Source organism: Branchiostoma floridae, chromosome 5 (genome assembly GCF_000003815.2).
Source record: "Branchiostoma floridae strain S238N-H82 chromosome 5, Bfl_VNyyK, whole genome shotgun sequence".
In the NCBI taxonomy this organism is placed as follows: domain Eukaryota; kingdom Metazoa; phylum Chordata; class Leptocardii; order Amphioxiformes; family Branchiostomatidae; genus Branchiostoma; species Branchiostoma floridae.
Genome location: NC_049983.1, coordinates 10,124,496 through 10,146,844, shown reverse-complemented (window position 1 = coordinate 10,146,844; position 22,349 = coordinate 10,124,496). Strand labels below are relative to the sequence as shown.

The 22,349-nt window shown below is 40.5% G+C and overlaps 3 protein-coding genes and 1 long non-coding RNA gene across 4 annotated transcripts in view; 3 read left to right on the top strand and 1 right to left on the bottom strand.

Moving 5' to 3' along the window:
* The first annotated feature begins 92 nt into the window (after positions 1 to 92).
* Positions 93 to 3,787, top strand: LOC118416799. The gene is made up of 3 exons (XR_004831263.1): positions 93 to 377; positions 2,771 to 2,879; positions 3,602 to 3,787. It is a non-coding gene; the product is annotated as an uncharacterized LOC118416799 (long non-coding RNA).
* Positions 3,788 to 4,670: 883 nt separating this feature from the next.
* LOC118416798 (galactosylceramide sulfotransferase-like) lies at positions 4,671 to 6,738 on the top strand. Its single transcript, XM_035822049.1, has 3 exons — positions 4,671 to 4,855; positions 5,356 to 5,463; positions 5,944 to 6,738. The coding sequence occupies exons 1-3, from the start codon at positions 4,764 to 4,766 to the stop codon at positions 6,701 to 6,703; spliced, it is 960 nt and encodes a 319-aa protein (XP_035677942.1). The 5' UTR covers positions 4,671 to 4,763; the 3' UTR covers positions 6,704 to 6,738.
* LOC118416797 (F-box DNA helicase 1-like) lies at positions 6,599 to 20,027 on the bottom strand. Its single transcript, XM_035822048.1, has 20 exons — positions 18,556 to 20,027; positions 17,915 to 18,045; positions 17,032 to 17,155; positions 16,351 to 16,538; positions 15,786 to 15,905; positions 15,251 to 15,348; positions 14,669 to 14,747; positions 14,276 to 14,365; positions 13,521 to 13,737; positions 12,598 to 12,676; positions 12,107 to 12,193; positions 11,229 to 11,365; positions 10,808 to 10,907; positions 10,572 to 10,696; positions 10,186 to 10,261; positions 9,717 to 9,905; positions 9,297 to 9,404; positions 8,852 to 8,958; positions 8,303 to 8,437; positions 6,599 to 7,672 (listed from the first exon to the last, which is right to left on the bottom strand). Exons 1-20 carry the CDS (start codon positions 19,903 to 19,905, stop codon positions 7,475 to 7,477), a joined length of 3,738 nt encoding a protein of 1,245 aa, XP_035677941.1. The 5' UTR covers positions 19,906 to 20,027; the 3' UTR covers positions 6,599 to 7,474.
* Positions 20,028 to 21,185: 1,158 nt separating this feature from the next.
* The window catches only part of LOC118416796 (forkhead box protein N1-like), a 4,504-nt gene continuing 3,340 nt past the window's right edge, over positions 21,186 to 22,349 (top strand). The window contains exons 1-2 of the mRNA XM_035822047.1: positions 21,186 to 21,893; positions 22,113 to 22,155. Of these exons, the coding sequence (XP_035677940.1) occupies positions 21,280 to 21,893; positions 22,113 to 22,155 (657 nt within the window). The 5' untranslated portion in view covers positions 21,186 to 21,279. The remainder of the gene's footprint in view (positions 21,894 to 22,112; positions 22,156 to 22,349) is intronic.

The window sequence follows — 22,349 nt, the reverse complement described above, 5'->3', positions numbered from 1 at the left end:
TACTAGATAATGCCTTGTCGTTAAAGACCATGACGTCACAGAAGGCGAGACAACCTTGTACATCACATTAACTCCCTGAGTACTGTTCAATACACGCTTGGGTGCCTTTCTATCACATGTCCTTCAGGAGTGAATAATTATTCATTTTTAAGGCGGTCCAACAACGTCTGTTGACGTCACGTTCTCACTGTGACATGCGTGTAGACGGGATAAACATCGCGTTTTGTACAGATCTATGTCAAGATATGGGTTCGATCACTTCATCATGTACAGTTTAACTACATCAGAAGTACTGTAATCTGCATAACGTGACGTCAAGGCAGCAGTGGATCGTTCATTCCTTGAGAAAGCCTGGTGCTGTTCAGTCGAAAATTTGGGTGAGTCCAATTTTTGTTTTGGATATTACATTTAACCTAAGGCGTAAGGGCACATTTTGCAGCACGCAGACACGCCGTAGAACTGGCAGGCAAATCTTTGTATGCCATCCGGCTGCGGATTAGCCCCTCGTACGTGCCAGTACGGGCGACGCGCCTGCCCTGTACAGCCTGAACGTTTTCAGAAGTACGTGGCCTCCCCAAAAACGAACGGACAAATAGCACGTACGGCGAGTTTGCCCTTAGCTTTAAACTAGTTCAAGAATACTTAAAACTGTGTCTGATACCAACATCTGACAAAAATACAAGCCTTTCGACGTTTTCGTGGTAAGTACGTGAGTCATTTTGTTCACAGTTCTCCAAGCAGATCCTACGGCACTATAAGATAGTATCAAAGCTGGCAAAGGAGTGTAGCCGGCCAAGGGAGTCAAACGGGGAAGTTTGATACTATACATTACGCACCGTGGATCTGGTTGGAGATTACACACAAGTGCCGTACACATCGTTTTACAAAACCCAGTTAATCTGACCTTTTGTCATTGTTGTCACTCTAGAAGTGACAAGTTCGTTCATGCGTGAAATCTTTATTCATTAAAAATCTACAACGTAGTTCAACTACATTCTATTAGTACTTTGAACTGTGCCCGATGTCAACATCTGACCATAAAAGAAGCCTTTGAACGTTGTCTTGGTAAGTATGTGAGTCATTGTGCTTATTGTTGACAGCAGTAACCGTAAACAATATCATAAACGGAACCTAGTCGGCATGTCCTGACCTCGGTAATGTCATTTTTGTCACCCATATTCGTTCATGCAGAACTTCTTTGAAAATGTCGTTTAAGTTACAGTTGCCTATATACTCCAACTGTAATCGTGCATACAAACGACATACCAGATTAGTTAGTAAAGCATATAGTGGTAAGTGGTTACATTTGTCCTATGACGGACAGCACTGTGGAAAACTACTCCTTGCTTTGTTCTCAATTTCACTGTGATTGTTGAGTAGGTTTCACCGATCAGGAATTCCGTTGACTATATATTTGTGCATTTGTGCAAAAGTGTAATCTGCTCATTTTTACGAGCAGAACGTGAGTACGTAACCGTATGGCTTTCTTGTTTAGTTGGCTACGTTATAGTTACATACGCGTTAACGTTACTGCACAGTAGTTAGAATGTATACGTGCACAGTGAAGGTGAAATGATTTGTTTTGCCAGATAAGATCTAGCCGACATGTTTACATAGAATAGAACTTAGTGAGGCGTTGTCTTTTGCGGGTCGATGAACTGTATTTGCTATTGTTCGTCAATAATGATATATTTTCAGGTATGCTGTGGTGTGGGTTTGTATTTTAGCCTGGTATCCAGCCGTAAATATAGCTCCCGAGTCTATTCTCTCCTCTTCGTAACTGCAAAGAGGAGAGAAGAGACTCGGGAGCTATATTACGGCTGGATACCAGGCTATCTGTATGTAGGTCAAGGGTCAAGCTCAAGAACCTGTGGATGGATTTTCATAATATTTGGTATTTGTGTAGCAGTTGTAGAAACAAAGGTCGAGTTTGAAAATGGTTTATCTGGCTTTTTCCATCGGCTCTGCAGCGGGACGTGAATTATTGTGCGTTTGGTTGTAACATAACTTCAGAAGCTGTTTGGTGAGTAGCGGTAAAAAGAAAGGTCAAAATTGAAAATGGTTCACCTGGCATTTCGTACTATATGCTTGTGACTGTTAACAACATAACTCGAGCAGCCTTGGAAGGATGCAGTTGATATTTAGTGGTGGGTCGGGGTCCGGAAATCGAAGGTCAGGTTTGATAATGGGCCCACTTGCGGTTTTCTATGGTACTGCAGCTTAACTGCAATATTTGATATCTCGTGTCCTGGACACGTGGTCATGATTTTTGAGTGGTAGATAGCTCTTGGGTCAGAGAGTATGTGCTGTACGTTTGGGCCCCTTACCGGCTTTGCTGGAACTGCAGGCACCGACTTTGTTTCAAAGTTTGTTGAGGAGAATAACTCAAGAGCGTCTGAACGGACCGAAGTGATTTTTGGTATGTAGATAGAATAAGTAATGCTTTACATATCAAGTTACTTATCATGCAGCTCATTTGCATACCAAATTATGATAGTTTTGTATATATAAATCCACTGCGTTCCATGATAGGAGTCTCACATATGTAACTGAGAAAGAGAGCAACATCAATAGATATCAATTATGCAAATGAAGATTTTATTTGCATAATCAATGAGAAATAAAGATGGTGAAATGAGAGGGTTGGGCTCCACATTCCAATACCATGCCATAGACACAGCAGAGTATAACAACCCACGGTCTAAAATGCTATGGGACTACTTTTGCCTACGTTTTCTTTACCTCTTGCCATGATCTTAACTATTCCTAGAGTTCTCCATCGATGCCATTGGATGAGAGCCTTCAGTATGCAGATGAGCAGGCTACAGACTGTCTTCATCTTAGTCATCGTGGTGGGAGCAGCAGTATACCATGTTCAGGTGGGGCAGAGAAAATTAATGGAAGCTTTTTTTTCCTATTCAGAAGGCAGTATCAAAAGAGCCAAGTAGTGTACGGCGCCCTTTGACCAGTTGGACATACTGGACTATATATATACTCTACAAGCACAGGTTAAGCTACGGCTGTTTAAACGCGTTTTTAGGCGTTTTATTTCTTCATGCTCGTTGGCCAGAAACAATGCTTAGGTCTGTTGATGCTAAATTTGTCTGGATATTACAAAAAAAAAACTATTGCGAGCCACTCAAATGTTTTGGGTTTACACTAACCGGATTAAACGATAAATGTCTGTTCACGTAATGTTTTTTTAGAGATTCACGAGAAAGCCTGTTCCATAAGGATATATTTCTAGTAAAGAAACTTTCAGCATGAAACTTTCTCTTGAGATGTGGAGTATGAAAGGGTGATTCGCTTCTGTGAGAGCTCGAGTGGTGAATCGTGCAGGCGTGGCCCTTGCAAAGTTTATTGACAATGATCTTTATTTGCACTTGTTGCCCATGTGAGCTTCATACAGTTTTACTGTAGTTACATGAACCATTAAGAATCGTTAGTGTCAGAGACAAACCGAGTAAAGCTATGCTATGTTACTAGCATAGCATTTCTATCGTTTACAAAATGGTGAAATGATTGTGTAATACTACGCTATTGTTACATCTATCATTTACACAGCTTCCATTATATATTTATGTTTATTTACTCTTCTCAGGACAGTGTCTTGCACCAGATGTATCCTGCACTGACAAACCTGCAATCAGTGCTGCAGCCCAAAGCACAGATAAGTCATCATCTTGGACTGCGGGGAACTCAGGAGGACAGAAACACAAACGGCACGAATACTGCTACGGAGGAGCACCTTGACTCCAATTCTGAAGTACCAGAGACTCATAACAAAAGCAAGTTACCAAGGTAAGACCATATGTCACCACACATTTCCTGTTACGTTTTCCTTTAGGCTATGTTGATTTGATTATCATGGCATCCATGCGTGCGTCAATTTTACTCCCCCACAACTTTTCAACAATACTGTAAATCGTAAAAAGCAGTTGCAAAATGAAGAAATACGTGTACATGCCGTCGATTAAAAAGCAAATATATCTGAAAACGTATACTAATGCCATAAGATGCCAAGGTCAATTCAAAGGACAAGGAAAGAGATGTGAAAGAACTAAAAATGAAGACTCTATTGTTCGGTATACTCTGCAGGTGTGTTCAGTGATTTGTTCAACCTTCCAGACTCCATTTAGTTTTCACAATGAATGCAACTTAATTTTAAGCCAAACGTCTTTTTTTTTTATTCCCATGCTCGCATGAGTTTTGCGATTCCTAGCGGATGTTATCCATATTAACTAAATCAACACCCAATTAAAACGATTTTGTCCGATTTCGCACGAGATGAAGATTTAATGATAGGACTTTCAAACATGCGACATACGTGTGCGTGAGACGCTTCATTCTACAAGAAGCTAGAATCTATATCCGTGACACCTTTGTAAAACTGCATCCTTTGTGGCTATCACTTTATGGTTATCACCTTCGCCGAGGTTATGTTTTGGGTAGCTTTTGTTTGTTTGTATGTATGTATGTATGTATGTATGTATGTTTGTATGTAGAAGACCAGCATAACTCAAGAATGCCTGAATGGATTGTATTGATATTTGGTATGCGGGTAAGTCTTGATGAGACCTGGAAACGATTAGATTTTGGGCCCCCTAGCAGCGTGTTATGTTACTGCAGCGTAACTTCCTGGATTGATATCTCGTTTTTTTCTTTCTCTCCATACACACAGAGCAGACAACAGCACCTGTCAGCCTCATCTGAACCTTGCATTCCTGAAGGTTCACAAGTGTGGGTCCTCTCTCCTGTCCCACATGTTCCTACGGTTTGGTTATGAGCATGATCTAATCACTGCCCTCCCACGGATAAAAGGCGCTGCTCTCATTGGCCATATGGGAAAGATAGGGTGAGCCAAATTTACATTTGTACCAACATCTTGACATTGTGCAATATATATTACTTGCTTTAGATATATATGTTTCTATGTCAATTATGTGATATTCCTGCCAATATTATGACGTACATGTAATGACTGCAATTCTCATGTATTTGGTGTTAAGAAAAGTGCCATAGTATTATTTTTTGTTGATTTCTGCACTTAGCAAATACGTCAAATACATGGGTGGACGTGGATTGAAATTTTTGTTAGTATTGACTTACCTATGGGTTTTCACGCACAAAGGTAATCAAATACGCTAGATTTTATTTACTTGTAGTTTACCACAAAACAAGGCTCATGGAGCCAATCGTGCATTTTGGGTTACAGTACTGGATTCCGGAAAAAAAGTTTGTTTACCCTCTGCTAGATTGGATTGTAAATTAGTTTCTATTTCATTAGCTGATTTTGTAAGTGTTGTAGCCAGACCACAAACAAATGTCTACGTTTCTCATTGTTTTCCTGTACAGAGATAATGCCTACCTTCATCCCCCTGGCGGAAAACGCTGGAACCTCTTCGCCCACCACGCCATATACAACAGAACACGCTTTCAGGAGCTTATGGCTTCCAATACAAGGTACACATTTCACGTGAATTTGTCACTTTATCATAGGATTAATTCTTATCCACTGTTTTGTATGCTTTGACGTAGTAGACCTTACGAAAGTCATTGTACTTTGTACTTTAATAATACAGTCAAAGCCATTTAATGGCACATCCCATTTGCCAGCATTTTTCATGCAATTATCCGGATGGTGCAACAAAGGGAAGTTTTCTAGCTGGACCACACCACCATGGGATTTGGTGATTCCGTGCAATTAACAGAACTGCGTGGTTATCCATTGTGCAATTAACTGGCTTCTTAAACTGTATTAGTTTTGAAAACAGTTGCATGCATAGACAAGTGAACAAAATGCAACTTAATGAGAAAGAAATTGACTTGATAGGTATGAACAGCTGTATGAATATAACATGATGTAAGTCCATGGGATACAATGATGATACTATCATGTACTGTATGTCATTATCCTACATTTATGTTTTGTTTTCTTTTAAGGTACATAACCATTCTACGAGAACCAATACAACGGCTGCAGTCTGCCTTCAGGTATTTTGACCTTGGATCGAAGTTCCCTGGACTTCAGGAGAAAACGCCCAAAGGAACACCTGACGTCATAACCTACCTTAAAGACCCCGCTTACTGGGATAAAAAATTCAAGGTACCCAAAACGCTAAAGAAAGAGGAACACTACTGCTTCAGAAACTGCATGGCGCGTGACTTGGGACTCCAAGAGAGCGATTACGAAAAACACACCGCCGTTCAAGAGTTTGTACAAGGGATCGAAAACGATTTCTCGATGGTCCTGATCTTAGAACGCCTGCCAGAATCTTTGGTACTGCTGAAACGACGCATGTGTTGGACACTATACAGCATTCTCTACACAATGGGGGTTCACACAAGAAGACAGAGGTATAAACGTCATATACCCATCACTGCCGCAATGAAAAGCGCCTTCTACAAGCACAACTATGCCGATGCAATGTTATACACTCGTTTTAACGACTCCTTCCACAAGCAGATCAGCCAAGAGGGTGACGACTTTTATGGAGAGGTGAAACATTTTATGCGCGTCAACAATGCAGTTTCAAGGTACTGCAAAAAAAAGAAAAGGAAATCAAATTTTAAAGAAAATATGACAGTAGACCAAAGCAGGTGGAACGAAGCTTTTACTGTTGATATAACACTCTGTAGGATATATGGAAAAAAGAGACTGTATTTCGACATAATGTTACGACGAGCCTATAACGAGAAGTGAGTACGGCGAAATTTGTTCTTACAATTAGGTCACGTCTGGACAGATGGGATAAAAGTTGCACAGGCACTGTCTACTCTGACTTAATGTGTGCACTTGTGGATGCACTAAGTCAACTTCTTGCTTTAACAAGTAGCTAGGACCTACGATTGTGGAAAAATCTACCGGGTGATTTGTAACAGTAACATTTGCAGAATGCCGTCCAGCTGTGTGAGTTATGTGTGCACTTATGTTACGAAAATGCTAAATGAAGTATATGTAGTTTCTAAACAAGCAATTGGTTACAGTAATAATTTCACATTGGTACATACGTATGTTTTTGAACTCCACATATTACATATATGTAGCAAAGTTTTTAAACATGTTTTAAATAGACAGTTATTAAGTTAGCATTTCGAACAAAGCTTTTTGTGTGCAATCTTCAAAGAGAAGGGCGTGAAGTTTTAAAATAACGGGAAACGTTATTCCCCGCTCAACTTGATATAAAGGTATTCGTTTGTTTGCCAACACAGCCAACAACTATCATAATAACATTACTTTTAGTTGGCAAGGAAAAATCTACTGCTAAGGAGATATATTAAAAACTAACCTCAACACTAGAAAGGTCGTTATTTGCTTATGAGCAAATTCAGCGATTTTCACTCCACCCTCCTCCTTATGCAAAAATGGACGGTATGGTGGAGTGAAAATAAATACAACTACTATACATACAAAGTTAGACAGTGATACATATGACTGTATCAGTGTATGTCTTTTATACAGTTATCAATAGTTTCAAAGGTTAAAGAAGGGATTATAGTGGACGGCGAGGAAAAGGACATCCATGTTATCATCACTGTCATCTTCCTGTTCTTCTTCCTCATCACCCCCCTCCCCTGGGCAGGGCTCGGACAGCAGGTTCCTGAACCCTGGGGCTGGCACCTTGCTGCACTTGGGACACAGGGGACCACTGGGGGTCTCATGTCCAGTGCCCTACAGAAAAGGTATTAGTTAAGAGTTAGAATCCTTGCTGCATTTGGGACACGGGACCACTGGGGGTCTCATGTCCAGTGCCCTTCAGAAAAGGTATTAGTTACGAGTTAGAATTCTTTTCACACCTTTTTGCGTATAGGGTAGTGCCCATCTCCATTTCTATAGCCCTTTGGCCACACGTTTTAACAAGAACTACACTACAGGGTTGGACAAGTTTTCAAAATTTCACTTGTCCTACAAAAAATCCACTTGCCCGAAACAACTTTTCACTTGCCCAGAATTCAAATGAAATTTTTTCTGTGTATTTTCATTTCCAAAAATGAAATTCTTTTATCATTGACTACTTTTCTGTATTTACCAATGCTTGATACCATGACTATGAAAAGTTAGTGTATCAAAATCTCACCCATGGAAAAATCTTACTTGCCCGATCGGGCAAGTGGGGCAGGACATGCACTTGCCCGAACAGCATTTTCACTTGCTAGTGGACTTGTCCAACCCTGCACTACAGCACTATTTGCCGCAATGGGTTGGCTAATGATGCAAATATACTGAAACAAGAGAATATCCTAAATTTGGGGGACAAAATGTTACAAAGTGTGGTTTTAAACAAGAGCAGTGTGGACTCACATAAGTGACCATCCTCCTGTTCATGGTGAGGAGGTTGTCAGCAGGTATGGCCTGTCCACACCTGGGTAGGGTACAGGTGAGGGGAACACCTTTGTTCACCAGGTCCTGCGTCAGCTCAGGGTAGATGAACTGTTCCTGTGAAGCAGATAGAAAAAAAGACAAACCATGTAACATCATAGAGACTGTAAAAGAGAAAACTTTTAATATAGGTGAAGTTGATTTCAAACCAGTTAAGCTCTGTGAAGAGCTATTCCTTCACTGGTCCTCATAGGAAAGAGAAACAATTATGTACAGCATTTACAGTTTTTTGTGCAGGGGAAATCCCCCTAGGCTTTTTCAGGAAAGCACAATGAACGATGTATCATCACGGTATAATGTCCTGTCCTTCTTCTCTTATATAATTACAAGTATCACAATTCCTGTATCATACAACATGGACATGACTATCCCTAAAAGTATCAGTTTTAAGCATGTGTTAGAATTTTCATCATTAAGGGAAAAGGCCTTCTATGGATTGAAATGGTACATGTAGCTGACTACAGAACTGACCTGCACATCCTTCAGGGCCAGCATGACTGTACTGGTCAGGAGTAGGCTCTTCTTGGCCCGTGTGGCGGCCACATACAGGAGGTTCTTCTCATCCTCTGCCATGGCATCTGGGGACCAACAACAAAATTTCAATGGTGTTAAGCCATGCTGATATTGAATAGATCAGATAACTTGATCATGATTATGCCATTAGTTCATTAACAAAATGATAATGGACAATGGGTATCAATGTCATATATAATGCCTCTTTTTCTATCTTAGACCATACTGATTTTGTTGTTAACTTTTAAGTCCTTGCACAAAATATATTGCAAGCCTTGAGCAAAGTCTTCCAAATAGAAATAAAGGAATCTATAGTTTGGTATAACATGTTCAGTCATTTGTAAAATCTTTCTGACCTCGAGTTCTAAGAGTTCATTCAAATGATGCAAATTGATAAATTTACCCCATGAGTCTGGTGCCATAGGATTAGATGCCCCACAGAAGTCATCAGCCAGTCTCACAGTGTCAAACTCCAGACCCTTGGCTTTGTGTGCTGAGGTTAGGACTACATCTGTAAACAGCACAGTGGTTGGACAACAATGTAAAATGACATTCATACGTCACAAAATAATCAATACTTTGTACATCACTTTGGGGGCAGAGGACCTGCAAATGGGAAAAATCTGCATATGCACAATGTAAATACATCCCATGCCTCCTAATACTTTCTTAAGTTGCCCACCTTTTTTCTAACTATGAATCTGTTATGAGGGAATTTGTTATGAGACTTGACAGAACCCAAAACTACAAAACAGACCTAATAAACACAATGTAAACAGAAGGCAGTTCTGAACTTCAACTTGAATTGTTTCAAGTTCCTTACCTGCCATCTTTATGTCGTCAGTTGCCCTTTCCTTGATCCGTTTGATATATTTGGGAATGTTGTGACGGTGTGTCTCCACAACTCGGATCTTTCCAGACATCTCCACGTCCTGTGCCTTCTCTGCAAACTCTTTCAGGCTCCATAAGCTCTTAAAGTTCTTAATGAACTTGTCCTTGACAGTTACATTTGCTGGAATGAACAACAGGAACAATTGTATTGGTGAAGGTAAAAGTAGTCCCATAGCCTTTTCAGTTCGTAGGGACAGTAGATTGTTGCCCACTGCATTTAGTGCACAGAATTGGACTGAATACCCCATACCTCTCCTTCTACTGTCTTTTACCTCAACAACTGAGATCAGGTACCCAATTTTACACCTGGATAGAATAGGGAAAGTTGTGTTTTTATGGACTGTTCCAACCAGAAATGACTGAACAAAAAATACCATAGAATATTTTAGAGTTTAAATCACCTTTCCGCCTCTGTTCTTCTGTCAGGGACAGGTGGTAAATGTCCAGAATTCTGCCTAGTTGACACCCTTTGATGCCCTGCAGGAAAAAAAGTCATTAAACAGTACAAGATCAGAAAACGACATACAATACCAAAGTAAATTCCCAAAGTCAAATATGTGGAAAAAAAAATTAAAATCTAGAGTGTGTTTAGTCATTTGTTGAACATTCCTGACTACTTAGATTTAGAGGCAACATTTTTGTAGCCAATCTTTTTTTTTCATTCACATGCTTGCATCAGTAGTAGCTGTATTATGCATTTAGTTCTCTAATACCTTAAAAAGACAGGAAACGAGTCTTTGACAAATTCAACCATCTATAAGATTTAAAGTAAGAGAACTTTTCCTACGCCAACAAATGAGATGCTGACACGAGGCCTGCTGGGGTCCGTGAGTCGTACAGCCTCGTTGAAGAGAGTGGAGTTCATACGACAGATGACTGCTTCCTGTCCCTGCTTGGTTCCCATCACGTTACCTGTGGACAATAAGATTCAACAAGACTTGCAACACCTGTGTTTCTTTCAATCAGGAAGACTCTAAGTAATGCTTGCAATTACTACAAAGTTGCAAATGGCAACACATTTACCTGTCTTACTGCTGCCCAACAATGTCTTCTTTTTCACCCCTTTCAACACGTCCAACAGACAGGCAGCAACATACGCTATCTCAGGGCCAAATCTGAAGGACTACAGTGGAAGATAAAATCGTTTGCAATATTCATCTAAAAGAATGACAAAAGCAAAGCAACAATTGTTAGTGGTTAACATAATGAAATCAAGTCCTTACTGTATAGAGTATAATTCTGTAAGAGTATATAATTTTTGATTATCAATCTGTCAATTCAGACACTCTTGCTTATCATACATGTTCATGAAATAAGCACTGTTATCATCGTGGCTACATGATAGCACTTGTTACTTGAAGATTGAACAATCCTCAAGTTGAAAGTTGAAAAGACAGAATTTTGCACAGAAACCTTCTACAAACAGATAAAGAAGTACACAAACCTGAGTGAGATAATATGTATGTGTGGATGCTGTTCCTTGCATGGCGTTCCTGGCCCCGCGGAAGGTATAGATCTGTTGGTGAGGGTCTCCCACCAGGATCTTAGCCACATCCTGCCTTAACATGATGTCATTGATGGCTGTGGGAAACAATGGTGAGAGACAGTTGAAATGGAATAGCAAATCTCAACAGGATTTGCCATTAAAGGCTTTATTCTACTCTAATGAAGCTTAATTGTGCTGTTAACAGTTTGACATATTTCACGCCAAGCAGGAAAGCTGATACATCATGTAACGTATAACGTTGCCAGATTTGTAACATCTGTATTTTGTGGGTCAGATCTATAGGTCCTGGACTTGATCAGACAAGCATCCAAGGGGGCTATAGTCATCTTGAAATTAACTCAGGTGCTCATAAAAAGATGAACAAGAAATTGAGATATTTTCATCTTACAATAAGAGGATGTATGTCTCTACCTTTGTGTGAAATTCTAACTCATTGATTTAAAAAATGAGGCTGTTATAAAACCAACTGTCTGCTTTTTGAATTACCCTCGTATATGAATTATGATAGAGTTGATACAGAGGAAAGGGAAAAATTCAGGAACTATAGTTCGATGCAAACAATTATGTATCTATATCAGGTATAACTGCACTTCTGCATAACATACCAGCTTTGAAGGAATGCAGCACAGCAGTTGCTGGCTACATTTGTATCTTACACCTTTGCACATTTTTATCTAATGAAGATGCCCATACAGTACTTGGCAGCAACGAGTTCCTTCGTTTTTTTGGTAGACTCAGAAAAACAAATAGATTCAAGCTGGTAAACAGAGGATGCTGAAACATGTGACAGAACCATGCAGCAATGGTTCCTATACCTGGAGTCAGGTCCTGAGCCTCGTCTATCAGGATACAGTCAAACTCTGTGAACTCTGGGCGACTCAGCTGGTACAGCTTCAAGTAACCTGTGTGGAAACAAGGAAACTATTTCGAGGAAAGCTATGTATCATTGTGTTAATTCTACTCAGAAAAACGTTGTCCTTCTTGCCTTTTATATGTAACATCATTGATACAGAGTGAGAAACACATCAAGAAAAGTCAACCTTTTTTTCAATACAATGGAGGTTTAACATCCTACCTTGAAGTGCAATGGCAAGTTCATATTTGGCTTCAATTTTTATGCTGTGAAATTTTCAAGCGGGCTGTGACAGAAACAACCACACAAACAGCATTTTATGCAACAGGACATGAAGTTTGAAGGACACAAGCATGACTATCCCGAGAATTGACTCAATCTGTGCTGTGATCATTCAACAATAGTACGATCTATGAGAAAAGGCCTCATGTTGTAATGTAAAGATGTGCTAACCATCACAACTCATAAAGACGCTACGATCCCATGGGTCGCACATCTTCTCCCAAATCAGCTGGGCCTCTTCTGCTATTTCCTGTGTAGATAATGTTTTATAATGAAATCTACATCATCATTTCACTATTAGAAACAATTCAACAATGTATAATATGTAATGCTTTCAGAAGCAAAATGTAAAACTGCATGCAGAAAGTATAATAGTATAATTATCATTGATCTACAAAGAAAGTTTAAATCAATCCTTTATGGCAGAGCAAAAGTACATTAGGGGTGAAGTGCTTGAAAACTAAAAAAAAACAAGTTTGTTTGCCTTTGTGATGATTCTTTGACAGAACATCTGGGATAGAGGCAGACAAACAACACTGAAAAATATTGTGTACTGTTAATTCAGATGACTCTGCTCTTCTTTCTAACAGATTTTGTTCCACTTCACACACTGAAGAACATGTAGTAGTGGCAGTAGTAATAATAATTAGTTTATTGATTTGACAAAAAATGTATCGAAATGTCCTTGCAGTAAAAACTGAATTGCACCGAAACCTACATTCTACCCAAAGTAACCCAATACTGTACAATCATACAGTAACGCTAATGTTGAAAGTAAAAAATATAGTAATTATTATGTACAAATATTGTTCAATAATCTTGACATACTTAACTGTTACCATATCATCATAGCTGCAGACCAACACAACATGAAAACAGGGTTTCTGTTTGAACTTACCTAAAGCAACTTGAAGGTTACGTAGGTTTTGCACTCATAGGGTAGCACTTAGTATACCCCTGGCTTAAGAGTACTGAAGGTACAATATCCATGAGTGCATCAGCACAAAACAGCATTTTTGTAAGATTAAAAGTTATTTTGACTACATTTTTATTAGGTACATGAGAGAGAAGAAAGATAATTTTTTTCCACAAACCATTTTCTCCTGGTGAGGGATTGGTATGTTGGTCCCACCACGTCCAGGCTTGGTCTCGGGAACATGGGCAGTCGTAACCTCGTCCTCCGCAGAGGCGATGTACGCCGACAGGGTGTCCACGACGTACTTTGCAAACACGTAATTATACCTGCTGTGCTTTCGGAGGTTCCTGGCCAACATGTCAGTCTTTATATTAAGCGTCAACTTCTTTTCAAATCTGTAATTTAGAAAATAAAAAAGATATAATCTGCCATTCAGCCTTTACACCATGGCTCTTTTCCAACTACTACTAGTACTATACGTTCATTTCTGTGACTATGACTGCCTGACTGCTTTCCATGTATTACACTCCTGGAAATTCTTGCAAAAAAATCTTCTGTAACAGTTGTTACAAGGTACCGACAGTTTACAGTTTTTAGAATCATCATTGATTCTATTTTCATGCATTACAATACCATACAATGTAGTACTATAACAGTATATATGACACCTACCGTCTTTTACCGTGATTTATATGACATTGAGTGTGATTGACATCTTTATATCAATTGTCATCTGGCTTCGATAATCATGTACTAGTACATTTCCATGATGATTCATAGCCTTAGGACATGTACACGTGTTTTTTTGCACACAACTCACCGCCTCTGTTTTAAGCCCTGCAAAATGCTTAAAAATGATGGAAAAATTTCAATAGAGTTTCCGTGCATATTAATTAAGTACAAGAAACATGTAAAGTACAGATATGCTCCCACCTCTTTCCACAGGCATCATATGCCAGTTTGTGGATTGTCTTGCACTCTACATTTCCTGGGAACAGCTTATTGGCATGCTCCTGGACAGACCTGTATGGATACAAGAACAAGAAAATCTTGTGATTTTGAACATCAACTGTACAGTAGGTTGTAGGAGGAACATGGCATTTATTGAAACACTTTGCTGTCTGCATACAAATGTAACGCACAAGGCTGACGTTGACTACATGTACAGCAATTCTAGTAAATGTTTATTGAATATGATTAAAATGTTTTCCGTATTGTTTTTGCTGGTGTGTTCTCATCTTTCTTCTTCTATCAGTAGACAATCAGCATCTCATATAACATTAAATATGCATCTAACTACATGTATATATCCACAACTTTTCTTACTTGTTGTAGGCAAGCATAAGGAACTTAAGGTGGGGACGAAGTTTTGTGTACTCCAACAATGTGGTTGTCTTGCCAGTGCCTGCAAAACCAAAGGTTACCATATGAGAAAGAAGTATTCAAGCCAGGGGCCTTTCCTCAACAGCATCTACATAATTAGCATTTTCATGTCACAGGTTAACGATTTGCTAGAATAATAACATCAATTAGGTGCCATATACCACCACCTAAAATTATTATTATAAAGACCTTCTCAAGATTGTTTTCAACACCTAAATATCTGAAGTGTATGTACCTCAGGATTACTGATGCTGTATTGGTATATCTCTTCAAATCACTTTAAATTTAGGTATTTTTTCATGAGGCAGTATTATTATGGCATCCAAAGGAATTATGAGAGTTAATGTTACAAATCAACGGATTTGAAAAATAGAATACATGTACACGATGGAGACAAAAGTGTAAAATTCCCTAGTTATGGATACAAAAAGGTTGAAAAACACCTGAGGTATATTTCATCATTGGTATTATTAATGTTTACTCAAGACTGTTTAAAGTGGAGGGTTGTGTGTAAATTGTGTGTACCTGCAAATGCAATAATCTTGATGGTTTCTCTGGGCTTGAGCTCATGGTTGATAATCCGCAGTTGCTCGTGAGACAGGCGCACTCGGTCCTTTGCAGATCTGTGATATGGTAAAGACTCAGTTGTATAAGCTCAATGTTGAAATAAACAGTTGACATTGCTACTTTTGGAATTTACTGTACAGTTACAAGTTACAGATAAAAAAAAGAGTCACTTTTTGTGTTCAATTTGTGCAACATTTTATTGCCTGCACTATCAGTCTTGGAGAAATGATTGAACCAATAGGGTCTTAGTCTCTCGGAGCAATACCCGGAAGCGAAGATTTGTCAACAAAAACTTAACGACCTCTGGCATTTGGGTGATGCTAATCGCAGTCAGGCTGTACCTTGGGCGATAAGGAATATCCTGTGTTGTATTTTATATCACTGCCGAAAATGTTATTTAGAACTCCCAGATTCATTGGCTAATGCATTTTCCTCCTGTATGAAAGGGACATAAGGAATTCTTTGTCCCTGGCACAGAATTGCGACCTCTGACCTGTATCTCATCATGCTCTGTTGACCTCTGCGCTTCCCCTGAAGAGTTGTCAGCTGGCCGCAGGAGACGGAGGACGCATTCTCGTACAGGTACAAGGTGTAGTACAGTCGGTAGTGGAGACTAACACAACACAACAAAGTTTCAAATGAGTAAGGCTCTTCAATGTTGCTTCAATTGAATTATATGATTAATCTCCAAGCACAATAAATACGCTAAATACAGTCGCTTCTCTGCTATTCTGTCTGGGAACCTTGACATCTTTAATATCTGGAATCGTCCAAATTTTGAACGAGAGCACTGACTGGTCCCCAGACATTGGCAAATTAAGGATTGGGTTCAAGCATTTGTTCGCCCTGTGTCTGCTTGGGAGAGGGACTGTTGTCATTGAACCAGTGCTCTAGAACCCATTCTTTAATTCGCTCCTTAACAAACGTCACCACCAAAAGGTTTGAATATACATTTCCCTAAAAGCAAACATAGGAGGTAACTACTACACGGTTGGTACCCAGACTACTTATCAGTACCTCCCATATGTCACATAACTGACAGTAACTATAATACCTACCCTAGGTTGATGTTGAAGTGTGTCCGTAGTGCAAACAGGAGAGTAGCGATACAGTATAGCCCCTCCAGCACGTCCACTATCATACAGGGGGTGGGGTGGCGGGTCAGCAAACGCAGGAGGGTCTGAATATCGTTGACCGATGAGGACAGGATAACAACAGCTGCCACCACTGACCAAGCTGGACATGCCTATGAGTTCATACAGTGATTTGCAGTTATATAGTACTCTAGTATATTATGTTTAGGCAACTTGTCACAGGCGTAGTTAGGTCTATCAACGTGCATACTCAGGATATGTGAGGATGACATATTTCTATATTAAAAAGATAATAACGGTGTCTAATTCCTGATAATACAAAATGTGACACAATAACCTATAGCGGTTAGAGATCTCACTATGCATTGTGTTATTACTTTCTTCAAATCAGCTACCTATCAATGATCTTTTCTACCAATTATATGTAACTCCTTATGTTTTATCTCATATAAAGAAATAAATAAAATAAATAAAAAAAAGCTGATTCACGGACATTGTAGGTGGGGGAAAAGTGGTATTCTATCTGCAAACTTTCACTGTTACCTGGGTTGCAACAAACAAAATGTGGTATGTGTTTGCAAGTGTGCAAGTGGGTATTTCGAGTACTGACTGTAAACTTATAAAAAAGACTAGAGTGCAGCTCACCCCATCTATGAGACAGTCTGCAGCCCTGGTCCTGATGAGGTCCTGAGCTGCACCAGCCAGGGGGTGGGCCTGCAGCCGGTCCAAGATGGCCGCCTCCTCACGCTTCTGCCAGCTCGACATGTACCTGGAGTGGGGAAATATTACATTCAACGTGTAAGAAAAAGAGTTAGGGTCTCTGCTCCAGAGGCACTGCCAAAAAAAAGAGGAGTCAGGTTTGCGATTTACAGAAAAAACAACAAAAACAGTCAAACCTGCCCAAGTACTAGTAGACCACTCAGAAAACCGATAAAAAATGGTTTATGTGGACAGGTCTGCTAGTATGTGGCAGGGACTGTCATTCTCGAATAGGACTGTTTGGCCATATCCACTGCTAAAGGGCTGCTGTTACTGTAAATGCATTTACATTCGCAAGGATTTACTTTTGCGGTTGTTTTAAGTTTGCGGTAGCATCATAAACTGTAGTCACATGCTACAAGGGACAAATTGTTCTGGTGTTTTTAAGTTTGGGTGGCCACCGCGAAAACTGCAAGCATAAAATCACTGTGAACGTTTCTGCATTTACACATTACAGTAATCAGGATTTTACCTGCTAGATTTTACCAAGATTAACATTGACCGACAGATCTAAAGGCTTTATGATACAGTGAACAGCTAGGTTGTCACTATACTTTATAGACAAGAATCTAATCTTAATCAATGCTTGTGTCACAGATACTTTTGTGGAAAATAATCCAAAGGTACTACCAAGTGATCACATTGGCCAGGTGGTTCTAATATGTACAAGAAGTCATGTAGATTTGACTTCAACAATGTCTGCAAAAGCATATTGCAGAGTCTTGAGCTTTTGCACCTGTAGGGAATTCAAATAAACACTTTTCTCTACCTGATGAGCTGAAGCAGACAGCCATCTTTAGCAGTGGTGATGTTGTGTTTTCCCATCAGACTGTTCACCTCCTGGACTGTTTCAGGACACCCCTGCTTCAGCTTGTGGTACTTCTTCTTCCATGGAATGAACTGGAGAAAATATACGTCAAATGATTAGAGTTTGAAAGTTACAAGTGTAAAAAATGTCAAAAATTACTAAAAATGACAAGTTTCCAGACTAAGACCATGTTTCCATGTTTTTTAAATAGTATATGTACATGCATGTACATCTTACTGTCTTCCAAATGCCATATCTTGGAAGATAGTAGGATTTTCATTTGGAGACTGTCCTGCTCTGCATACTAGTAGAGAGTAAGCTGTAGAAAATTTTGTTAGAACATCAAAGTCATGAACATTTTGTACAACAAAGTTTTACATGGCTTTATTCAAGAAAGTGATGACGGTAACTCTCGACAGTTTGTACCCATATCAAGAAAGAAGGTATGTATATATATATATATACGAGTATCCATGTCTATTTCAGCTTTAGTTTGTTCTAATACATGTACATCAATTGTCACTCCTCCTTTTAGGAAGAGGAAATGACATTGGAACAGACTAGTGCTCAAATAGGGATGTATATCAGGCTACAGCACTTACTGTGTCCCTCTGTATAATGTCCCTCCACTGGTGGCACACCAAACTCAGGTGCAGACACAGGTCTAACATGGGCATCTGGCAGAAGATGTTCTCCAACAACTCCTCTGGCAACATCTGAAACAGGTTTGGTAACTCCTCACTAACGCTGTCCGAGCTGTCCTCATCGTTGCCATGACAACCAGAGGAAACTCCGAAGAGGCCGAACCTGTTGCTGTCGTCTGGACGTTCCTGTGACGTACACTGGTCCATGTCGTAGTTGGCCAGCAACTTGTCTAGCTCTGAATCATCCAGAGATGGCAACGGTGGATCCTCCTCAGTGGCGCCCTCTACCTGTGGTCGTACTGATGTCATCTCCGTCGCGCCGTCTTTAGAACTACAGCTTGTATCAGCGGCTGCCTTTCCGAATATGTTCCGTACAACGTGGCCCAAGCTTCCATCACTTGGTGAGGAGGAATTGCTTGTTGTAGACATCTGCCCAGATGTGGAAGACTCTGTGCTACTTTGCGACCATGAAGATGAACTGACAGTGCCCTTATCCGGACTAGACACGAATACATGTGTGGTAGCGTCAGGTGAAGTTGTGATTGCTACAGACGATTTCTTAGCCGGCCATTTGAAAACCCTTGAACCAGGACTAACCCTTAGAGAACCAGGGCTGGCCCTCTGAGTCTGAGATCTACAGCTTGGAGAAGACATGGAAAATGGCACACTATTCTTTGTTGGTGTCCGTAGACATGTAGTTGTTACTGTTGATGTCTTTTGTGTCGCTGGCCTCTTAAGATTCTGTGTCTTCATACTCTGTGCATCCTTGTCTGGAGAAGATGTGCATGGCACCTTGGGATTTCTGGAGTCCTGAATGAAATAGCTATCCATGGTTCTATTCATTCCCAAGTTCCCATTTTGAGTCGAAGCACCCCTGGGTTTCGTTGAAGGAAAGGTACTGGCCGTTCTAAACCTCGTATTTGTGAACACCCTGCCTGAACTTTTGGGCAATTTTCTGTTATTTTCGCCCTTTGGGTTTCTTGGCATCAGGATATCATTTATGTTCCTGCTACTCTTTTTCACAGAGAGAGGATTTTTGAGAGGATTCGCACCTACTTCTGAGTTGGAATATTCAAGGCAAGCTCCTGGGTCCATGGTGATCTTTCTCCGCTTCTGCTGGGGACCACCTTCGTCAGGATCTGTTGTTTGGGCAAGTCCATGCGAATTTGTGGAGGCCATCTTGGAAGGAGGGGGGACGCTCAGATCTTCAAATTCGCTTGATGAAACTGCGTCTTTCTTACCTCCAGAAACACAAACCGATGGCTCCATTGTAGACCCTTGCTCTTCAAGCACCTCCCTACACTCCATGGGGCTAACTTTGTTCGCCGTTCTTCAATGAAAGGCCATGTGAATTTCCAAACAAAAACATTCTAATTCAGTCCACACAGACAGACGTATGACCTCTGAACTTTACAATGGAACTTTTCAATGGCGACACCTAGCGGTTGTGTGCAGCATTACAAGCTTTCAAGACGCAACAACATGTGCAGTATGGCAACTTTCGTACGGTCAAATAACGTTACAAACCGACAAAATATAAATATAACTTAACTCTTAAATTTCTACTAACTAAGCAACAAAAGCTAACACGTACATCCCCAATATACTGTTGCAATACCAATATCTTTTATAATGACAAAAGTAACTCTAGTAGAACATCTCTTTCAGGAAATTCCTATTTTACCATAAGGTCTCATTGATGAGTTTCTTCTTTCCATAGAATTGTATGTTATAATTCGTATTTTTCATGGGCGCGTTCATAATGACGCTACGTAAAATTTTAGCAGATTTTTCATTCTATGTTGAGCACATTTACCCTATATCGTGGGAAAAAATTGTCAACGTAAACTATGCGTACGAACTTTTTTTATAGCAATTACAAACGACGATTAGTCAATCCCCACAAAAGGCACTTTTTTTTCGCTTTGAGTGTACAACCGCACCACTCAGAACCCAGGGCTGTGTACCTCCGACCTAGCGCGCGGCTGCAAAACTTTACCTGCTAATATCTTCAGTTACAAACAAGCTTTCACCAATCTAGCTTTCGAGATCAGTTCCGCTGGCTAAAAGGGAATTTCTCACCGCTAAAAACATGCGTCCATGCAGCCGTTTATTTTTTGGCTCGGATCTATTTTAGGGTGTCCACACGCGGAGTAATACATCAATGAGACCATAAGTTCAACTAACTTTAATTATTGCCGGAAAATTAGAGCAAAATATAGTATCAAAAAAACTTCAAGCAACATTCCATATAAATCAGCGAATGACGAGTGAATAGTGTTAAGATATAGCTCATGTGTATTGAGCGTAGTCTGGGCAAATAGTATATATTAATTGGTACTAATGTAGCATTGAATGGAGGAACTGTCGGTACCCTTGGATTTTTTCCCTCTATACCTGTGCAATTGAATATAAAAGTTGCTAATGATTTTAAAATCGACGGCCAAATCGACAAACAAAAGACCGATAAGATGATCGTCATTGCACCCTTCTTATGCAAATCGAGACAATCACCCTACGTCACTTTTCGGCGGGAAATTTGAATGTTAATACCCTTCGCGGGCAGTCTTGATCACGTTGTCTGCCGCTCAGACGAAGTCAAGAGCTGCCTGCAACAGGTGATCACCAGCCGACAGTTCCACCCAGGTCTTCTCGCCGCCGCCATCTTGTAGTGTCCGAACGATGAACTACATTGTGCAGGACACCATCCAAGAACTACGGGCCGAGATGCAGCAAGTCCTCACCAACACCATCGACCAACTGTCCCTGTCTCATGACCAAACCTACGGGACTCCAGGCGAGCCATACTACCCGAGGGACTGGCAAAAGTCCGCCGGGTGGTACCATCCATACTTCGACTACAGCTTTCCCGAGAAATACGGCGAGTTCCCCGACCACCCCGTGATCGTCAACCCGAGGACGTTCTCCCCCGTCTCGCAGCCGTACCCGTGCGGCGTCAGGACTGGCATGTACGCGAACTCGCTGCCGGCTGTCGGCGGTGTCGGCGCCGGGCACACGCAGGGACACTACGGTGACGCTCACATGAAGTACCGTAGCGACTTCGTTGGCTACGGGTCGACATCGAGCGGCAGCCCGAGCCCTGCCTCCGAAGCGAGCCCGCAGTACAGTTTTGCCGACTCGCCGACGGCAAACAGATTGGGGTGTTCTGCACAAGACTCCGAGGACGACGAGGTTTTCCACAAACCTCCGTACTCTTACAGCTGCCTGATCGCCCTTGCCATGATGAAAAGCAGGACTGGTAACATGCCAGTCACAGAGATATACAGTTTTATCAGGTGAAACGTCTGGACACATTTTAACGCGATAATCAACTGCATTTTATAGTACATCATGTGTGATTTGACGTCTATGAGACCATGTGCCATCGATGTACTTTAAATTCAACTTGAAGTCTCGAAGCTATACTTATTCATCTATCTGTGTATCTATTTTGTATCTAACAACATGTACTGTATAATGTTTATCCTTTTGAAATAAATGTATTTCATTTGCAGGGAACACTATCCTTACTTCAAAACAGCACCGGATGGCTGGAAAGTAAGTGTGCCTTTTGTTAGAGGTTGGAGGGGCGAGTTTAGGTAGAACGTGTGTTCCAAGACAACACTAATTTGGCGGCTCTATTAAAGACAAAAACGTTAAGACAAAGACAAGGTTGTTTTGTGTTAGAATCATTATACTTGAGATGATAACGCCCCATAAGTTTTTTGGCAGAGTTGATATGCCATCTATTT

Excerpts from the sequence above, each read along its gene's own strand:
- LOC118416797 (XM_035822048.1), bottom strand. The coding sequence starts at position 19,905 with ATGGAGTGTAGGGAGGTGCTTGAAGAGCAAGGGTCTACAATGGAGCCA. Across the intron at positions 13,738-14,275 it reads TATGATGCCTGTGGAAAGAG|ATTTGAAAAGAAGTTGACGC; the intron begins GTGGGAGCATAT and ends TCTAAATTACAG. Across the intron at positions 10,262-10,571 it reads TCAGCATCTCATTTGTTGGC|GGCATCAAAGGGTGTCAACT; the intron begins GTAGGAAAAGTT and ends TTTTTCCTGCAG.
- LOC118416798 (XM_035822049.1), top strand. The coding sequence starts at position 4,764 with ATGTTCCTACGGTTTGGTTATGAGCATGATCTAATCACTGCCCTCCCA. Across the intron at positions 4,856-5,355 it reads GGCCATATGGGAAAGATAGG|AGATAATGCCTACCTTCATC; the intron begins GTGAGCCAAATT and ends TTTCCTGTACAG. Across the intron at positions 5,464-5,943 it reads CTTATGGCTTCCAATACAAG|GTACATAACCATTCTACGAG; the intron begins GTACACATTTCA and ends TTTTCTTTTAAG.